The following is a 16263-nucleotide window of genomic DNA, read 5'->3' on the forward strand; positions in this document are numbered from 1 at the left end:
TGTAACGGGCTGAGCCCGTGAGGGTCTCGGCTCCGCTCTCGACAAGACCCACCGGAGCTCCGCTTATAAGCTCGTGCCATCTTCGAGAGCTTTCCTTTCTTTTCTTTTTTTCTTTTCTCCTTAGCTTTAGGATACTCGTCGCAGTCGCTCAGCTAGTTGTCAACACACTCAGTTGAGACCGTTACATTATCCTAAAGCTCCGCTTTCATCGTTAAAGCCTTTGATCACAATCAATTGGCAGCGCTGTTCAGTTCCCTTTGTGGGTACGCGGAGTGGCAGTAGCTTGGGCAATCCTGTGTGGAACGCCCGCGACGAAAGTGCGTGTGTACGGCGCCAAAGCCAGCTTGGCTCGCGTCGCGTAGCTCTCATCTCCCGAGCAAAGGACGTGGAGCGTCAATCTGCTCTCCGTACGGCGTGCGGTTGAGCGAGAAGTACGTGATTGCTGCTTGGCTCCCAGTGTGGACGGCAGCAGCTGGACTAGAAGCCCTGTGCAGAACGTCCAGCCGTGTAGGAAGGAGCCTTCGAGGCGTTGATAGCGTTCGACCGTTGTCGAGATATCCCTTCCGTATCAGACTTGCTGTGTGATCAAGTCGCCCTCAGTCCTGAGAGACGAGGAGAAAATCTTCAGTCATGGAGGCAATCGATTCCCAGCAAGGTTCTTTTGAGCCTCAATCGATGATGCAAGCCCTGGCTGCAGTGATGGACAAACTAGAAAGTGTGTGCAAGCCAAGAGGCCGAACGCGAAGAGATGCGATCGCAGATCCGAATCCTCCAAACAGCCGTCTCAACTCCGACTCCGGCAAATGAACCAGTCGCTCCTATCGAACCGATGTCCGACAACACGCCTCAATCGATCGAGACATCCGAAAGAATCCCATCAAAGAGGGTAAAACCAACCTTGCCTGATCCGCCGAAATTCGATGGAACCAGGAAAACTTCCGTCCCTGGTTCTTAGAGATGAAAGCGAAATTGGCTGTGGACCGACAGGCATTCGACAATAAAGAAGCACTCTTCGCCTATGTGTACTCCCGGTTGGCGTAACAGCCCAGAACATGGCCGCTGCTTATTACGAACAGGGCGGTATCGATGGTGCTCGCTCCCCAGATCTGTTTCTCGACTACTTGAACCGTCGGTACGGGGACCCGAACGCAAAGGCACGAGCACTGGATCGACTTCGATCGTTGAAGCAGAAGCCTGATGAGAGTTTCGCCAGTTTCTTCCCAAAGTTCGAGAAAGAGCTTGCCGATAGTGGCGGTGGCGAGTGGGCCGACGTGGTGCAAATCAATTACTTGGAAGGAGCAATTAATAATAGGCTCAAGTCGAGTCTCGTCAGTGCCGTCAGTCTCCCGAAGGATTTCAACAGCTACGCCGAGCTACTCTTGACGATTGGCTCGCGCCTAGATAGCCTCAATTTCCACCAACGACAACAAGGCCGCGAGCAGAGGTCAAGAAAGGAGTATGGTCGTTTATCCGAACCGCTCGAGTCCCGACAAAGCCCCGTCACCCGGATCGCCAACCACGTCGTCCCCGTCCGATGATCAGATGGATTGGGAACCCGTGAAAGCAAATCGGTTGATAAACGGCAGGAGGGCCCCGGAGGAAAAGCAATTTGTTCCGTTGGAGGAGCGCAAATGTTACGAGTGCGGGAAGCTTGGCCATCTTGCGGCCAAGTGTCCCGGGAAGGAGCGGCGGCAGCAGAGAGTCAAGGTCCGTGTCGAAGAGAAGACAAGAAGCTCGAGAGCAAAGCACCAAGAGCCCGCGGAGAGTTCTAGCGGGGATACCTCCGATGACCATTCGGAAAACGAGTAGCTCCTGACGAAAATCGCCGTCAGGAGCGCGCAAAGGCTGAGGCGGAATGGGCAACTCAGAAGGACGAGATGGACTGTGAAGGCCTCTACGTAAATTTCGGTATCAATCGAGTATTTCACCACGGCCTTCGTTGACTGTGGTTGCCTGTGTTATGGGACCATCAGTGAGCGCCTTGCCCGCAAGCTTCACCTGCCGCGTATTCCGATTAAACCTCGAGCGTTGGAGCAGGTCAACACATTCTCACCCGAGGCCATCTGTGCCGTGACCTACTTCGACTTCGATATCGACGGGTACCAGAAGAAAAGAGCTTTTTTCTACGTTGTGCGAGACCAGACCGATCCTGTGATTCTGGGCAAGAAGTGGTTGAACCAGGAGGATGTCACCTTGCGATTATCGCAGAACCTCTTGCATATCGGGACGCACGACCATTGGGTGAAAGGCCGAGACCCGAAGGAGGAGGAACGGTGCAACATACGAGGACAGGCGGCGTTCGTGTTCGCCGGAATGGTTCGCCGAGCAAGAAAGTTCAAGCATCGAGACGATGGAGTGCGGATCTTCGCCGCAAGCCTGAAAGACATTGAGAAGGCATTGACTCCGAGGAAGAAGTCAGACCCGAGAGAGAAGCTGCCCCGTCACTACCACGAGTACCTATCCGTCTTCGACCGCGACCAAGCGGACCAACTCCCACCGCGTCGTCCGGGGTGTGATCACAAGATTCAGTTAGAGAGAGGCCCTGATGACAAGGAGAAAGAACCGCCGTGGGGACCATTGTACGGCATGTCACGAGAAGAGCTCATTGTTCTGCGAAAGACTCTCACTGAGCTACTCGACAAGGGTTTCATTCGAGCAAGTAGTTCTCCAGCGTCAGCACCAGTTTTGTTCGTGAGGAAGCCCGGTGGTGGTCTGCGCTTTGCGTGGACTATCGAGGATTGAATGCGATCACCAAGAAAGACCGATATCCCTTGCCGTTGATCGAGGAAACTTTGCGGTCGCTGTCCAAGGCCAAGTGGCTCACCAAACTTGACGTTATCGCAGCATTTCACAAGATTCGCGTCGAGGAGGAGACGAGTGGAAGACAGCATTCAGAACACGTTACGGACTCTACGAATGGCTTGTCACGCCATTCGGGTTGACGGGTGCTCCGCAACGTTTCAGCGTTACATAAACCACACGTTGCGAGATTTCCTCGACGAGTTCTGTTCCGCTTACATTGACGACATCTTGATCTACTCGAGCGGTTCGCTCGCAGATCATCGCAACAAAGTCAGGCAGGTCCTTGCTCGACTGCGAGATGCAGGCCTGCAGATTGATATCGACAAGTGTGACTTTGAGGCAAAGAGTGTCAAGTACCTGGGCTTCATCGTCGAAGCCGGGAAAGGTATCCGCGTGGACCCGGAGAAGGTGCAGGCAATTCAGCAGTGGCAGCGACCCCGTTCTGTCAAAGGCGTCAGAAGCTTTCTGGGGTTTGCCAACTATTACCGGCAATTCATTCCCAGATTCTCCAACATCGCCGCGCCTCTAACGGCGTTAACAAAGAAGGATGCGGTGTTTGCGTGGTCGAAGGAGTGCGACAAGGCCTTCGAGGAGTTGAAGGCTCTTCTGACCAGTGCGCCGGTCCTTGCGCAATGGGATCCGGATAGAGAGACGATTGTGGAGACGGATTCATCCGGTTATGTCACAGGAGGGGCGCTCTCGCAAAAGGGCGATGACGGCATCATGCGGCCTGTGGCCTTCTTCTCAAAGAAAAACGCACCGGCGGAGTGCAACTACCCAATCCACGATAAAGAGCTGCTGGCGATCATTCGCTGCCTTGAGCATTGGGACGCCGAATTGAGGAGTGTGAAGTCCTTTACCGTTTTGACGGATCATCTCAACCTCCGTTACTTCACCAAGAAGCAGCAACTGAGTGAACGTCAGGCGCGATGGGCTGAGACGCTATCGCGGTACAGCTTCACCATCAAGCATCGACCGGGCAAAGAAGCCGTCGTACCGGACACGCTGTCTCGACGAGAACAGGACATGCCGCACAGCGCCGAAGATGATCGGTTGCAAGGACGACGTGTTCAGCTGCTGCAACGTAACAAGGGTGGCCTGGTGACAAAAGTCAAGAGCGGTTATGTCACCAAGGGCGACACGGATCAACCCGATGACGCAACAACTGACCAAGACGACTCAATCGAAAACCCTTTCTCGGACCCGGAACTGCAGAAGTTATGGGACGAAGGTGTCAAGAAGCACAATCGTTATTGGCTCATCCGAAAGGCCGTACAGCAAGGCGAGAGGCGTCTGCCGTCGCATTGGGGACTGCCCGTGATGCTCTCGGAATGCTCGATTGACGATGGACAGCGGCTCTGCTGGCGAGAGCGAATTTGGGTGCCGAACCACGAACCCTGCGCACGCGGCTTATGCAGGAGACGCATGACTCAACGCTTGCAGGACACCCCGGACGGGACATGCTGAAGTCCTTGTTGAGCCGCAAGTTTTATTGGCCAGGCCTCGATTCAGACGTGCGTCAATTTGTGAGAAATTGTGATGTGTGTGGCCGAAGCAACATTTGGCGAGAGAAGCGTCGCGGTTTATTGAAGCCGCTACCTATTCCAGACAGGATCTGGTCGGAGCTGTCAATTGACTTTGTGACAGACCTGCCACCAACCAAGTCGAACGGTTCGACCAACCTTATGGTCGTGACGGACAGACTGTCCAAAAGTGTCGTTCTTGAGTCATTGAAGGACATCACGGCCGAGACGACGGCCAGAGCATTGCTACGGAACGTGGTGCAACACCATGGCGTGCCGCGCGCGATCGTCACTGACCGTGGCACGCAATTCACCAGTAGACTATGGCAGAGGCTCTGCGAGCTGCTACGCGTGAAGCAAAGATTGTCTACGGCGTGGCATCCCGAGACTGACGGTGCAACAGAAAGGGCGAATCAGGAAGTCGAGAGATATCTGAGGATCTTTGCTGCTTATGCTCAGGATAACTGGGAAGAGCTGTTGCCAGCGGCCATGATGGCCATCAACAATCACAACTCGACGTCGACAGGCCTGAGCCCGTTCTTTATCACGCATGGGTATCATGTTGACCCGATACAAGTCAAGGAGAAGTTACGGACGGACGGAAGGTCCCCAGTGACCAGGGCTGAAAGCATTGTGCAACGATTTCGAGAGGCAACGGAATGGGCCCAGGCGGCAATTGCGTCAGCGCAAGAGCAGCAAGAGAAGAACGCCAATTCGCGAAGACAGCCGTCAGACCAGTTCAAGCCTGGAGACAAGGTATGGCTGCGACTTCGCAACATCCGATCCAATCGGCCATCCAAGAAGCTCGATTGGCTGTCGGCCAAGTACACCGTCCTGGAGACCATTGGGTCACACGCGTGCAGGCTGGACACGCCTCCGGGAATACACAACGTGTTCCACGTGTCGCTCTTACGCTTAGCAGCGGACGATCCGCTACCGTCACAGACGTCGGATGACTACCGCCCACCGGCCATTTTGACGGACGATGGCGAGCTGTGGGAAGTGGAAGAGATTCTGGACAGGAAGAAAGTCGGGAGAGAGTGGAAAGTGTTGGTGAAATGGGTCGGATGGATAGGTCCGACGTGGGAGCCAGTCAAGTACGTCGCAGACACAATAGCACTGGCTAGGTATGAAGAAGTTCATGGGAAAGTTGGATCGAAACCACCCCAATCGAAACGATCGAAACGGGGAGGAAGGAGGGGTTATTGTAACGGGCTGAGCCCGTGAGGGTCTCGGCTCCGCTCTCGACAAGACCCACCGGAGCTCCGCTTATAAGCTCGTGCCATCTTCGAGAGCTTTCCTTTTCTTTTCTTCTTCTTTTCTCCTTAGCTTTAGGATACTCGTCGCAGTCGCTCAGCTAGTTGTCAACACACTCAGTTGAGACCGTTACAATACTATTGAACAAGATGGTATAGATATAAGTTTTAATACACCTGTCTGCTTACTCGGTCCAAGGGCGGCTGTCTTGTTTTTGAACTTTCTGCTTGTGCTAGTCTTGCCAGCCGCTACCCGATCTCCCTGCATTCATGGTTTGGTAGACTAACCGCCTTGCTCTCAGGGACAGGTTGTGTAGCATTCTTTGGACGTCCTCGAAGGCTCGTTGTGATCTTGGGATCGAGAATTCGGCGGTAGGGGTTGCGCGAGGTGGGCTGCCTTAGGTGCCACCGAGGGTGGACGTCCCATTTCGTCAAGATCGCCCCTGCTTCCAATTTGTTATAGATTGTATGACGGCAAGGAATCCCCAGCTGCGGAGAGATAGTACAGTCTTCGTTGCAACCTCCGATCGGCTCCGGCCAGGACAGGAACCGCTTGGTGTCGATCTTAGAGCATGGCGGTGTTCCTTAGCGAGCAGATTGAGTCCTGGCTGGGACATCACTATGCGAAGCACTCCCAGGTACTCTGACCCCGGGCCAGAGTATGTTCGTGAGGTCAGTACTTCGTCTTGCGAGCAGTTATCAGTGAAGTCTCGCTCCTGATCGATTAGCATACCCTCAATCGCCTCAACAAGCCCATGAAAATTGCTCATTCCGTTGAGTAGATAACTTTTGATATTGTTGTTGCTGGCCTCGGTACCGGAGGTCACCCGAACCCCGAAATTGCGGTATTTCTTGATGAAGCAATGAGCCTACTGCGCGCTTATGGGCAAATAGGTCTTGTAAAGATACGTTAGAATAGCCTGCTGGTCATTGAACTCTTCGCACAGGCGCACCCATGCCTTCTCGTAATTTTGCTTGGTCTGTGCGAAGACCACATACTTCCATAGCTCAAGGACGCCCCGGTAGCTGTGAGGCACAGGCGCGGGGCGGCCGTTCTTTAAAGGCGGGTCACCATGTCTCCCTACCGCGAGGACAGCGTCTATATCCCCCGAAGTCAACGCTATCTGCGTCTGTCCACTGCCAGAGCTACCACCGTCGCTATCGCTCTCTTCCTTTGCGTTCTTCCACTTCCGTTTGGCATTGAGAAGAACGTTGGAGTTGATATGGTGGATACATATTTGTTGTTGGCTGTCGGGGAACTGGTTATCCAATGCTGCCTTCATCTGCTGATCGTAGTCGGTGATAACGACTTCAGGTAGCGGAATCTCATGTTTCTCACTCAATTTCTTGATCCCTTCTGCGAGGAATTGGAACCCTTCACGTTTCTCGTTATCGATCAGACCGAACGCGGCATTGTAGACAGACTTTAGGCAAGTCTGGCCTGTAACCTGGAAGAGCGGTAGCTTGAATCGATTCGTATTATACGTGTTGTCAAAGCTCATTATTTCCGGAAAGCGTTTCCACATTCGGAGACAGAATGGAAAGGTCCATATTAGGCCAACAAGGCGACCAGGTTCTGTCGCTGACCACTTGACGATATATGGAATGTCCCTCTCGTCAAAGAGCTTGATCAAGCGGCCGTTGAGCCCAATCCGCCAAGCTTCTCGCGGCGCAAAAGTGCTCGGGCATTGTATATGTCCTTTCTCGTGTAGAGCATGCCGGGTGCTTTTCTCTGACGATGCCGCGTATATCGCGCGCCCTTATCCCGACTCGTCGGCTTATCACTTCGATTGTGGCCTTGACAGATTCAGTAAGCCTCCGATGAACTGGATGGGCCGAGAGACTCATACTGCAGTCGTGGTTGTGTTGGCGGTGCTGCGGATTGGAAAACGCCCGTAGAGTCCACATATAGTCGTCCTGTTCCAGGGCCCCCGCAATAATTTTCCACTTACAACCACACTTGCGGGACCGTTTTTGGCGAAGACTTGCGCTCCTAGACGGGCGAGGCTCGCCGTACCGGTCACACTGAAACACGTATCGGGTTTTCCGCGCTTGACTGCCGGAGCCGTTATGCCTGACAACCCCAAATCCGTTTTCTTTTGCGAACTCGTTGACTTGGAATTGAAGGGCATCAATCGATAAAGCGGCAGGGCCAGGAATTGGCGGATTAGGGATAGGTGCAGAGGTACTTTGACTGCTAGACTCTGCATCGGAAATGCCATTCCATTCTTCATATCCCTCTTGCTCTCCGCTTGGTTGCTCCAGCGGCGACGGTGATAAGGGCGACGTCGATGGGCTGAGGATGTCTGAAGCAACTCGCCGAGGACCAAGTCTACGGCAATTCTTGGCCAATTCAAGAGCCAGTTCTGTGTCAAACTTGGCTTGCTCTTGAGCGAAATACAAGGCGGACTGGAAGCGAACGGTGCTACCGATGTACTTGTCGGTGTCTTTCGATTTCGTCTGCTCGCGCAAGCACGCTCTCTCCGGCTTGTCGGGGCCTGGAATCACCGGGTAAATAACCGCCTGGCGCCGCCGCCGCGGAAACAGTCGTCCAAGAATATTCGTGATTGCCGCAAAACCCAATACGGTTCATCGACTCCGCGATTGCCATGCGGCTTAGGCAGACTGCTGAAATAGTTTTCTGGCCATATCGCAAACAGATTGTATAAGGAATTATTGTCTCCATCGCCGTAGTGAAGCCCAGGGTCGAACAGAGCACGCGATGTTTGTGTCTGGCCGCCGCCAGGAGACAGGATGGTGGTCATATCGCTACTCCTAGTATTGTTGAAATGGAGAAGATTCGAAATTCTAGGATAGCTACAGATAGCTGCCTTTTTCTAGCCAGAAGAATGGCTGGGGAAGTAATGGTTGGAACGAAAAGTTCCAAAACCAGCCATGCACTGGAAGGGGCATGGTGCATGGCAGTGGAATGTATCCATGCCAGATTTAGGGGGTCAGCCACACGGCGTCCGTAAGGCGGCGTCTGTAGGAAAGTGGTTCGAGAAACTTCCGGACTTGGTAGTACGTTTCGTATCTCGGGTGACCGCAACGTCGTTGTAAATGCGGTTTGCCCTCGCTTTTCACCACCACACTCGCTGGGACGACGTTGTGATGCTCAAACAGGCAAACTTTTTCTGTCAAGTTACAATCGAGCTCGACTCCCCAGCTATTTTCGGAGCTGCCTGACGCCTGCGCTAGACTCTTGATCTCTGGCGACTGAAACCCTAGATCTTGGCCAATTTCGCAAAATCATGTATTGTTCCTTCGTGTGCTTCCTCTGCTAGCGGTCTTGCAATAAGTCTACTATATCTTCTTGCTGAGGGTTTGGGTAATTTGAGAAAGTTTCGCAAGGCAAACATCCACAAGAACTGAATCGCCTCGTCGAAGGACACGGTTGATGCTGTTCCTCGCACCAGCTGCTGTTGTTGGCGACTCTGTTCGTTAAAGTTATACTGAAGGGCGGTACGAATTGTTGTTCTGCTTAATTTTCACCCCGACACTACAAAGAACTCATTTATGCTATCTCTGCTCAGTAGGCTCCAGCGCGCCTCGCCTCGGTCCCAGTCATGTCCGGCCACGTCCGCCGCGAGACCGTACCTGCTCACCGGACAACTGCTCGAAGCTACCCCAGCGCCTGGCATTCTGTGGGAGTCAATGCAGGTAAAGTCCCAGGTATTAATGTCGTTGCTCTTGCTAAATACTTCAAGGATCTGTGTTGGAGGCGCATCTGCTTCCTGCTGGACAAAGGGGGGACAATTACAGTTGAGGCGATTTTTTTTGTTCAGGCTGAAACTCGGCTGATTGGGTGGTATGGCGACAGCAGGAATTGAAGTTAGCGACATGCGCATCGAAGGTGGGCTGGCGATAGAGGAGCTACAGCCTCGACTGATTCGGGTTCTTCCTAGCTTTGAGATCGGCCACGACAATCGTGAAAGCTTGTTAGGGAAGCTGACGTCGTTAACGTATAGTCTGTGTATGCTGGGCAGACCTCCAGAAAGGATGGAAGACGCGAGGTATGAATAATAGCCAGGCGCTGTGTATGGACCCGCGTCTGGCGTTTCGGAAATCTCGAAACGCAACGTCTTCAGCTTCGCCGATGCTAGCAGTTGAGGCCACTTCGCGCTCGGGAAAGGCTCCGAAACCTTTGCCTGGAAAGCCAAGGTCCTCAAGCTTGGTGTCACTACCAAGACCTCTTGCAGCTGCGACGACTGGACGCCCGTGTCCTCGAGAGTTAGGACCTTAAGCGCGTTTTGGGTCTCATATGAAGATAAGTACTTGATCAAACCGACAGTAGTCATCCTAGGCGTATCCTTCAGTATCAGCTCTTCCAATGCGACCAGCGGAGGGAGACCGTCGTCAAAGGCCATCAGCTCATCGGAAAAGCTGTGTGTCTTTGTGACCTTGAGAGCCCGGAGGCGGGTTAGAGATGCGAGGACAGCCCGCATCGCCAAGGGGTCGACGTCAAGGCTGTTGAGCTCCAGAACCTCGAGCCATAGCCACACCTGCTGAGAGGCCAAACCGACAAGCCAACACTCAGATCCCCGAGAATATGCGATTTTGCGGAGCTTACAGCACCGCACCTGCACCTCGCGCCTGAGCATGGCGTTATTGGGCTCATCAGTAAACATTCTCTCAGGTAGGTCAACATATTGCAGATTAGGCAGCACGGCAATGGTTTGGGCCAACTCGACTTGCCACGATTCGCGTATCATAAACGGCGTCTTGAGAAATTGGACGACCTTGCCGATACGAATTGGATCTTCACGTACTGTCCGTCGGAAGAGCCTCAATCTCGCTAGTGCCGGATTTGTCGGGATGCCGTTGCGGTCGAGGTGTGAAGTCTTCTTACGCTTTTCAGCTAGATGGGCCTCGAGCCTGCAATAGTGCACCATGTCTATTCGAACGCTGTGATAACTGGAAACCAGAGACTGTGCATAAGACTGGTGTCTCAACAGACAAAGAGGGTTTGCGGCTTTGCAAAACGTACAGGACCATGGTCGCATTGGCTCGCCACGTTCGACTGACTTGAGCGCAGTGAGACAAATTTCTCAGGTCGCACAGCATGCATCCACCGTCGCCGATACTCCCCTCGCACGTGTCGTAGCTCTCATCACGCGAGTGCGGGCACACAAAGGAGAATATATATTGCAGGATGGCCGGGAGGATCTGCGTGAGCGGTCCGGCTAATGCTCCACGTGGCGGAATCAGTGGCGGCTCCGGCTTAGGGAGGCGGACCCCGTCAGGACAAGGCGACGCAACAACAATCTTCTTGTCACGTTTTCGAAAGGGCAGTTTCATGATTCAGCCAACTATGATCACGAAAAACTAGCAGGTCATATTCCGTCAGATAAGAGAAATAATAACGCCAATTGCTTTAAAGTCATGTTGCAATCGACAAGGGAAGAAACGTACCTTTTCGCAAAGCAGTTTATGCTCCCGGTTATTGCGGAGCAGCGGTGGCAGTGCGTGAAGAAAGGGGAGCTGAAGAAGACGCAAGGTATATGTTGAGCCAGCATTGCACGTTCCCTGCAGTCTGGGCCTCACGTGCTGCACTGGCTCCAATGGGTATGGCGGATGTTTATAGAAATCACGAACGGCATGTGCGAGAGTCAACTTTTGCTCGCTAGGCTCCAAAACTTTCCGGGCTCCCAAACTCACCAGCGAACCAGCAAGGTCTCAAAACTGGCGCAGCAGAAGCAGCCGTCAAAGGGCTGACTCCGACCACAGCAATTGACAGGTGTCTTCGGCGAATCAATTTTTCAAATGGCTGTTTGCAGGGAGTTCGCTCCAGCTCAACGACTAATTCTTCCCTGCGCCCGGCCCCGATGCCTAAACTTGACGACAGCCAATTCTCTACTTTCGGTGCATCTTTCGGCAAACCTTGGCAAAAAATACCTTTCTGGATGCCAGTACAGTACTGTATTGACTGTGCAACATGATTCACTCCCTTTGAAATTAGGGATCTCATGCCCTCCGAGACCTCTATTCGACCTTATGCCGGCTTATTGACTGTGGCCGCGAGATGGGCCGGGAGGGGACCCAGAGAGCAAGTCGTACCTAGATGACGTTGAAGATCTTTTTTTAGATCGTACACCGGCATGAACAAAAGGTTACACCTGCAAAGCGCACACAACGAAACAGAGAGTGAAGAACGGGGGCCAAATCGTTCAATTCATTGATCTCTGACGGCCTCCTTAAGGGGCTATGCTAACCTGCTTTTATAACCGCGAGATGACTCCCGGCCCCGTGCTTTTTCTCTGGAATAGTCAATTCAGCCAGTAGTTGGAATCACCAGCCACCTACCAGGGTCAAGCACTTCAGGCGCGTGAAAACAATGGCATGACTCTTACACAAGACGTGGCATCCATAGTTTTTGATTCGCTCCTTTTTCTTTTTGACCCACGGGTACATCCGCACGAAGGCGGAAGCCAAGTCTCTTAACAAAGCCCGGCCTTCAATTGAGGCGCACTTTAAAACGACGTCTGGTTTGCAACACGAAACAAAGCCAATTCCAGTCCACCCTAGAGGACAGCTATCCTTTCCTCCGGGTTCCTCGCGAGCCCCGGGTAACAGGCCTTCGGTTGGCTACACCATGCTCGGAGCGGCACACGAACTGGACAACCAAGCCTATTTCTCTGCAACTTGGCAGAAGCATTCGAGACAGATGCATTCTAACACATAAGATACTGTATCAGCAGGTCCGATACTTCGGCAGCCGCCAGACTTAAATGTCAAGGGTACATGCCGGTCCTCTATGTTCTTTCATGTGATGACGGTTATCATCTCACCGGACGACGCCGGTCCGAAGTGGTGTTGTTCATGTCATTGGTCTGCGTCAAATGGAAATCTTGAGCGGCCATACATGGCCCCGCCGGAACGTCATTTATGTTGTAAAGTTGGCTACAGACGTGTCAACCTCCGCCCGTAGTACATGACTTTCCGACGCTTCTTGTTCATCGACTTCCAATACTTCTGAGGTGCTCATTGGCGAGCGTTGCGGATGAACCGAAGAGCCCGAGAGGACATCATTCGTTCTAAAGTCTTCAGGGCCCTTCTGCACGGCCCTATAACTCCTTTCCTGGTCATCAATTAGCTTCTATCTCAATCTCCAGCATGGCAGATTGACGTACTATTTCAAGCACTGACGGTCGGAAAGAAGGAGATGATGAATATTCGAAATATCTACCATGTCTAGCACAGAAGTAGATATCGACATCGTACTTCGATCGCAACGTGTCCAGTCTCTTCATCACATTGCGCAAGCTTCTCGACACGTTCTCACTCCTTCGGTCCCTTTTCTGAGGAGTGGAGGCAACAATTTCGACCATGACTTTTGTTAGCACTGGATAACAGTGCCAATGCTCAAGGCCGTAGATGCACGCATCGCGTTATATTTGTCGTTTGAAATAGGTGGATTCGCTTCCAGCTGTTCAGTTCATGCGCGTAGAAGTGTGCCCTCACAATACGGACTTGGGCAAGAAGGTCAACTATTTCCTTCTTGCCTGTACCGCTTGGTTAGGGTCAGATACATCATCGTACAGACAGTACTGTATTGTACTGCACCGTAAACGGCATGATCGATCAGAAACTCTAATACAGCCCACGCTGTCTCTTTCTCTCGAAGCACAAGTTACCTCAATAGTCGGTGCTGAGGGATAGCTTCCTCCACAGAGACATGGCATTGAATGTACAGTAGGCGACGTACGCCACACAAGCCTTAAGTTGACAGACAGAATTGCATGTAACCCCAGGTCTGATCCATTCTTTGCGCGGGAATCCGGTCAGACAGTACGTGCGTAATGACTGATTGCCTTTAGTGTACTAACAAAGGATGGAGGTTGTAACATAGGGAGACACCGAAAGAGGCCAACATGACAGGCCTTTTCCGAGTCTTTCCCGCGCCATGTTTAAGCAGGAATCGGCGTTATAATGGTTCAGATGCCGTGCAGGAGAGTATTTAACAGGCAGTGCACTCCAGTTGACATCAGTGAAAGAGCGGCTTACTTCACCAGACAGCACGAATCGGAGTCAGTATCAGGGCCGTCTCCGGCTCATCTAGATTACTGCGTGCCAATAGTACCTATGAGACGACATGCCGTTAAAGGTGATCTGTATCAATCAAGGATATACCGGGTAAGAGTATACCACTTCTGGACCTACCTGAGTAGGAACCTGCCATCCTACAGTAGGGCCAGAGTCCTCACGGTCGCCCCAGGGCGGCATCCTGTGGCCTTGAACTTTAAGGGGGGGGGGTGGTTGGGTAGCCTTCCAGGGTGATGAATAAGTCACAGTGGGAACTGTCCTCATCTGGCCTTCGAGATCGCTGTTTCGATAGGAAGTGGTCCAGGTGCCATAAAGGACGTTGGCCATGGCATTAGCGCATTCATGTGGCCAGCATTGACCTGAGACGTATTACCTAGATTTGGCCCCAATACCGGCGCTAGGCAGGGCCATTACCAGTCCCTGCCCGGGACCACCTTAGTGGTGTGACAATTTGTCAGGAAGTGGATAATTGGGATGCCGGTGAGGGCGTCGCCAACAACCTTCCGCTAGCCGGATGTCTACATCAGACTTGCCTTTGCCCGTACACTTCGTCCCAGTATGTAGAACAGTTCCCGGACATGTTGGAATGCTGCTCTTTTCTTGTCTTTCCGGGTTCTTGTTTCCTGGCAACGGCTTCAATCAAGCGAGTGGAAACAGGCCACAAACTCAGTACGCCGGGTTGTTTTGGTTCGCGAAGCGCGACGTAAAGCGCGTATCCAAAGGCTAATAAGGTTAGCCTCGATACCTGCCGCTGCGGGCAAGAGAGGCATACAGCAGAGCATCTTATACTAAGGTGCCCTAACTATAAGGAAGAAAGAAGGGACTTTTATAAGGCCCTTCTTCTAAGACCGCAGAAAACCCTAGCCTACCTTTTCTTTATAGCTAGCCGCTTGGAAGGAAAGCCCTTCTAGCCTTCCTAGCGAAGACTAAGATAGGTACAGCTACATGGTTGGCGAAGGAGTAACCTATAGGCCCTAAAAAGCCGTTAGGGGTAAAAGAACCAGCGAGGGACCGACCAGATTGACCTTTCCTATGTTACCTTTGTATTTCCTTACAAAATCCCTTCCCTAATTAGTTATAGGCTTCTTAAAGCTATGTAGCTAGCTAGGATTGCTTATAGAGGCTACATGCGAGTAAAGAATAAAAAATAAAAATAAAAAGCGCGTATCCTTGCCAAGCCGTGACCAGCTCGTCAAGAATCAGATGACAGCGGCGTAGGCGGCAGACGTAATAATATCAACAAACTAACATTCGATTACGGCCAGATGCCCACACACTTGATTCCCCAATCCTGAATGCGCAAGCCGCAGCGATGGAGTGGAGCGCCGAGGAAATGCAACTCGCCACGTCAACACAGTACGACGGAGCTTGACCGGGAAAGACTTTATTGCACAATTGCGCTTCTCTCCGTCCTGTGCCAGTGTAGCCCTCGGGACAGCGGCCGTGAAGGCTGTTCTTTTCGCGAAGCCCATTCCGAACTTGCATCCACATCCAGGCCGCCACATCAGTCATCTATCTGCTCGTCAGCAACCGGACGACGGCGCAACGCAATGGGTACCTGCGACAACGTCCACAGACGAACCTGGCCAGTTATCCACGTCCCCGTCCCCAGTGCAGTTTTTGGCCGTGCCTTATCACACAGTTTGCCCCCCCGCGCGATATCACTTCTCCGTCGCCATCAATTAGCCGACGCATTAATAGGCCGTGTTCTACGCACGTTTCTGTGTTACCCGAAACTCCCAGCCCTCACGACGGTTCGGTCGCGATTCTTAGACCATGGAACCATAGGTGCATACGACGCGACAGCGTAAGGTCGGTACATGCCACGTTTTGAGCGTCATACGTTCGTAAGCATTTGCCATCGCTTCTCCACGCCTACCATCCTTACCCCCCCTTTTGCTCACCCCCCCCTTTTGCTCCGCCAAATGAGACAAACCTCACCAAAAATCTGTCGAGAAGAAGGTCCGAACGAGTTGAGGTCTCTAGGTCTCTCTAGGGATTGCAGCTAGAAACCAGGTAAGAAGGGAAGTCTGCAGACTGTTCTTTCTTCTTCCTAGACCACTGAGGGGTCCGGAGGATCTCCTATTCGAACGGGGACCTTTTGAGGAGTCCGGCATAACTATTACTGGCTCGGGGATCTCGAGAGACTGAACTATCTATCTAATAGCTAGAAGAGCTATTTGATCGGGAGATGGAGCTGATGTTGCTGACGTAGATGACTTACGTGGCCTTCAGTAGGTGGCAAGAAGTGCCCTCTTTCTGATAAGAATGTATACTATACCTGAAAACGGGATATCAACTTGGGAGAAGCTTGGAGGGATACAAAAGGGGCTGTTTGGACGGGAAAAGGGCAACCGGGGGCAGAGCAATCAACACATGCATTCTCGCATACCATCTGATCATATGATACTCGACCTTCGAAAAGTCCCTTTATCCACTTCTATGCCCACTTTTGCTCTCATCTTCGCGAGAAAATCTGATTCTTGAACTGCTTATATTTCAGCGAACTATGGAGATAAAAATGTAAAGGCTACATCATTTGAACGAGAATTGAACACACTAATTGGTTCTTGGTATTTTTATGACGGGACCCAGTCGTGTGGTGCGCTGGGGAGGCCCAAATACCTTGACCTCAATCC

At 52.3% G+C, this 16263-nt stretch overlaps 3 protein-coding genes across 3 annotated transcripts; 1 reads left to right on the plus strand and 2 right to left on the minus strand.

The window, feature by feature from the left end:
* Positions 1 to 1052: 1052 nt before the first annotated feature.
* Positions 1053 to 5544, plus strand: HRG_09700 (integrase core domain-containing protein; the record flags this gene model as incomplete). The annotated part of the gene is made up of 9 exons (XM_044868171.1): positions 1053 to 1456; positions 1974 to 2691; positions 2757 to 2900; positions 2965 to 3046; positions 3101 to 4225; positions 4303 to 4328; positions 4395 to 5225; positions 5271 to 5387; positions 5443 to 5544. The coding sequence occupies 9 exons, from the start codon at positions 1053 to 1055 to the stop codon at positions 5542 to 5544; spliced, it is 3549 nt and encodes a 1182-aa protein (XP_044716752.1).
* Positions 5545 to 6254: 710 nt separating this feature from the next.
* HRG_09701 (MULE transposase domain-containing protein) lies at positions 6255 to 7107 on the minus strand (the record flags this gene model as incomplete). Its single annotated transcript, XM_044868172.1, has 4 exons — positions 6255 to 6266; positions 6415 to 6450; positions 6535 to 6662; positions 6735 to 7107. 4 exons carry the CDS (start codon positions 7105 to 7107, stop codon positions 6255 to 6257), a joined length of 549 nt encoding a protein of 182 aa, XP_044716753.1.
* Positions 7108 to 9454: 2347 nt separating this feature from the next.
* On the minus strand, positions 9455 to 10576 carry HRG_09702 (uncharacterized protein; the record flags this gene model as incomplete). Its single annotated transcript, XM_044868173.1, has 3 exons — positions 9455 to 9516; positions 9627 to 10495; positions 10569 to 10576. 3 exons carry the CDS (start codon positions 10574 to 10576, stop codon positions 9455 to 9457), a joined length of 939 nt encoding a protein of 312 aa, XP_044716754.1.
* Between the last annotated feature and the right edge of the window lie 5687 nt (positions 10577 to 16263).

The sequence above is a fragment of the Hirsutella rhossiliensis genome (genome assembly GCF_020360975.1).
Source record: "Hirsutella rhossiliensis strain HR02 chromosome Unknown scaffold00013, whole genome shotgun sequence".
NCBI lineage: Eukaryota > Fungi > Ascomycota > Sordariomycetes > Hypocreales > Ophiocordycipitaceae > Hirsutella > Hirsutella rhossiliensis.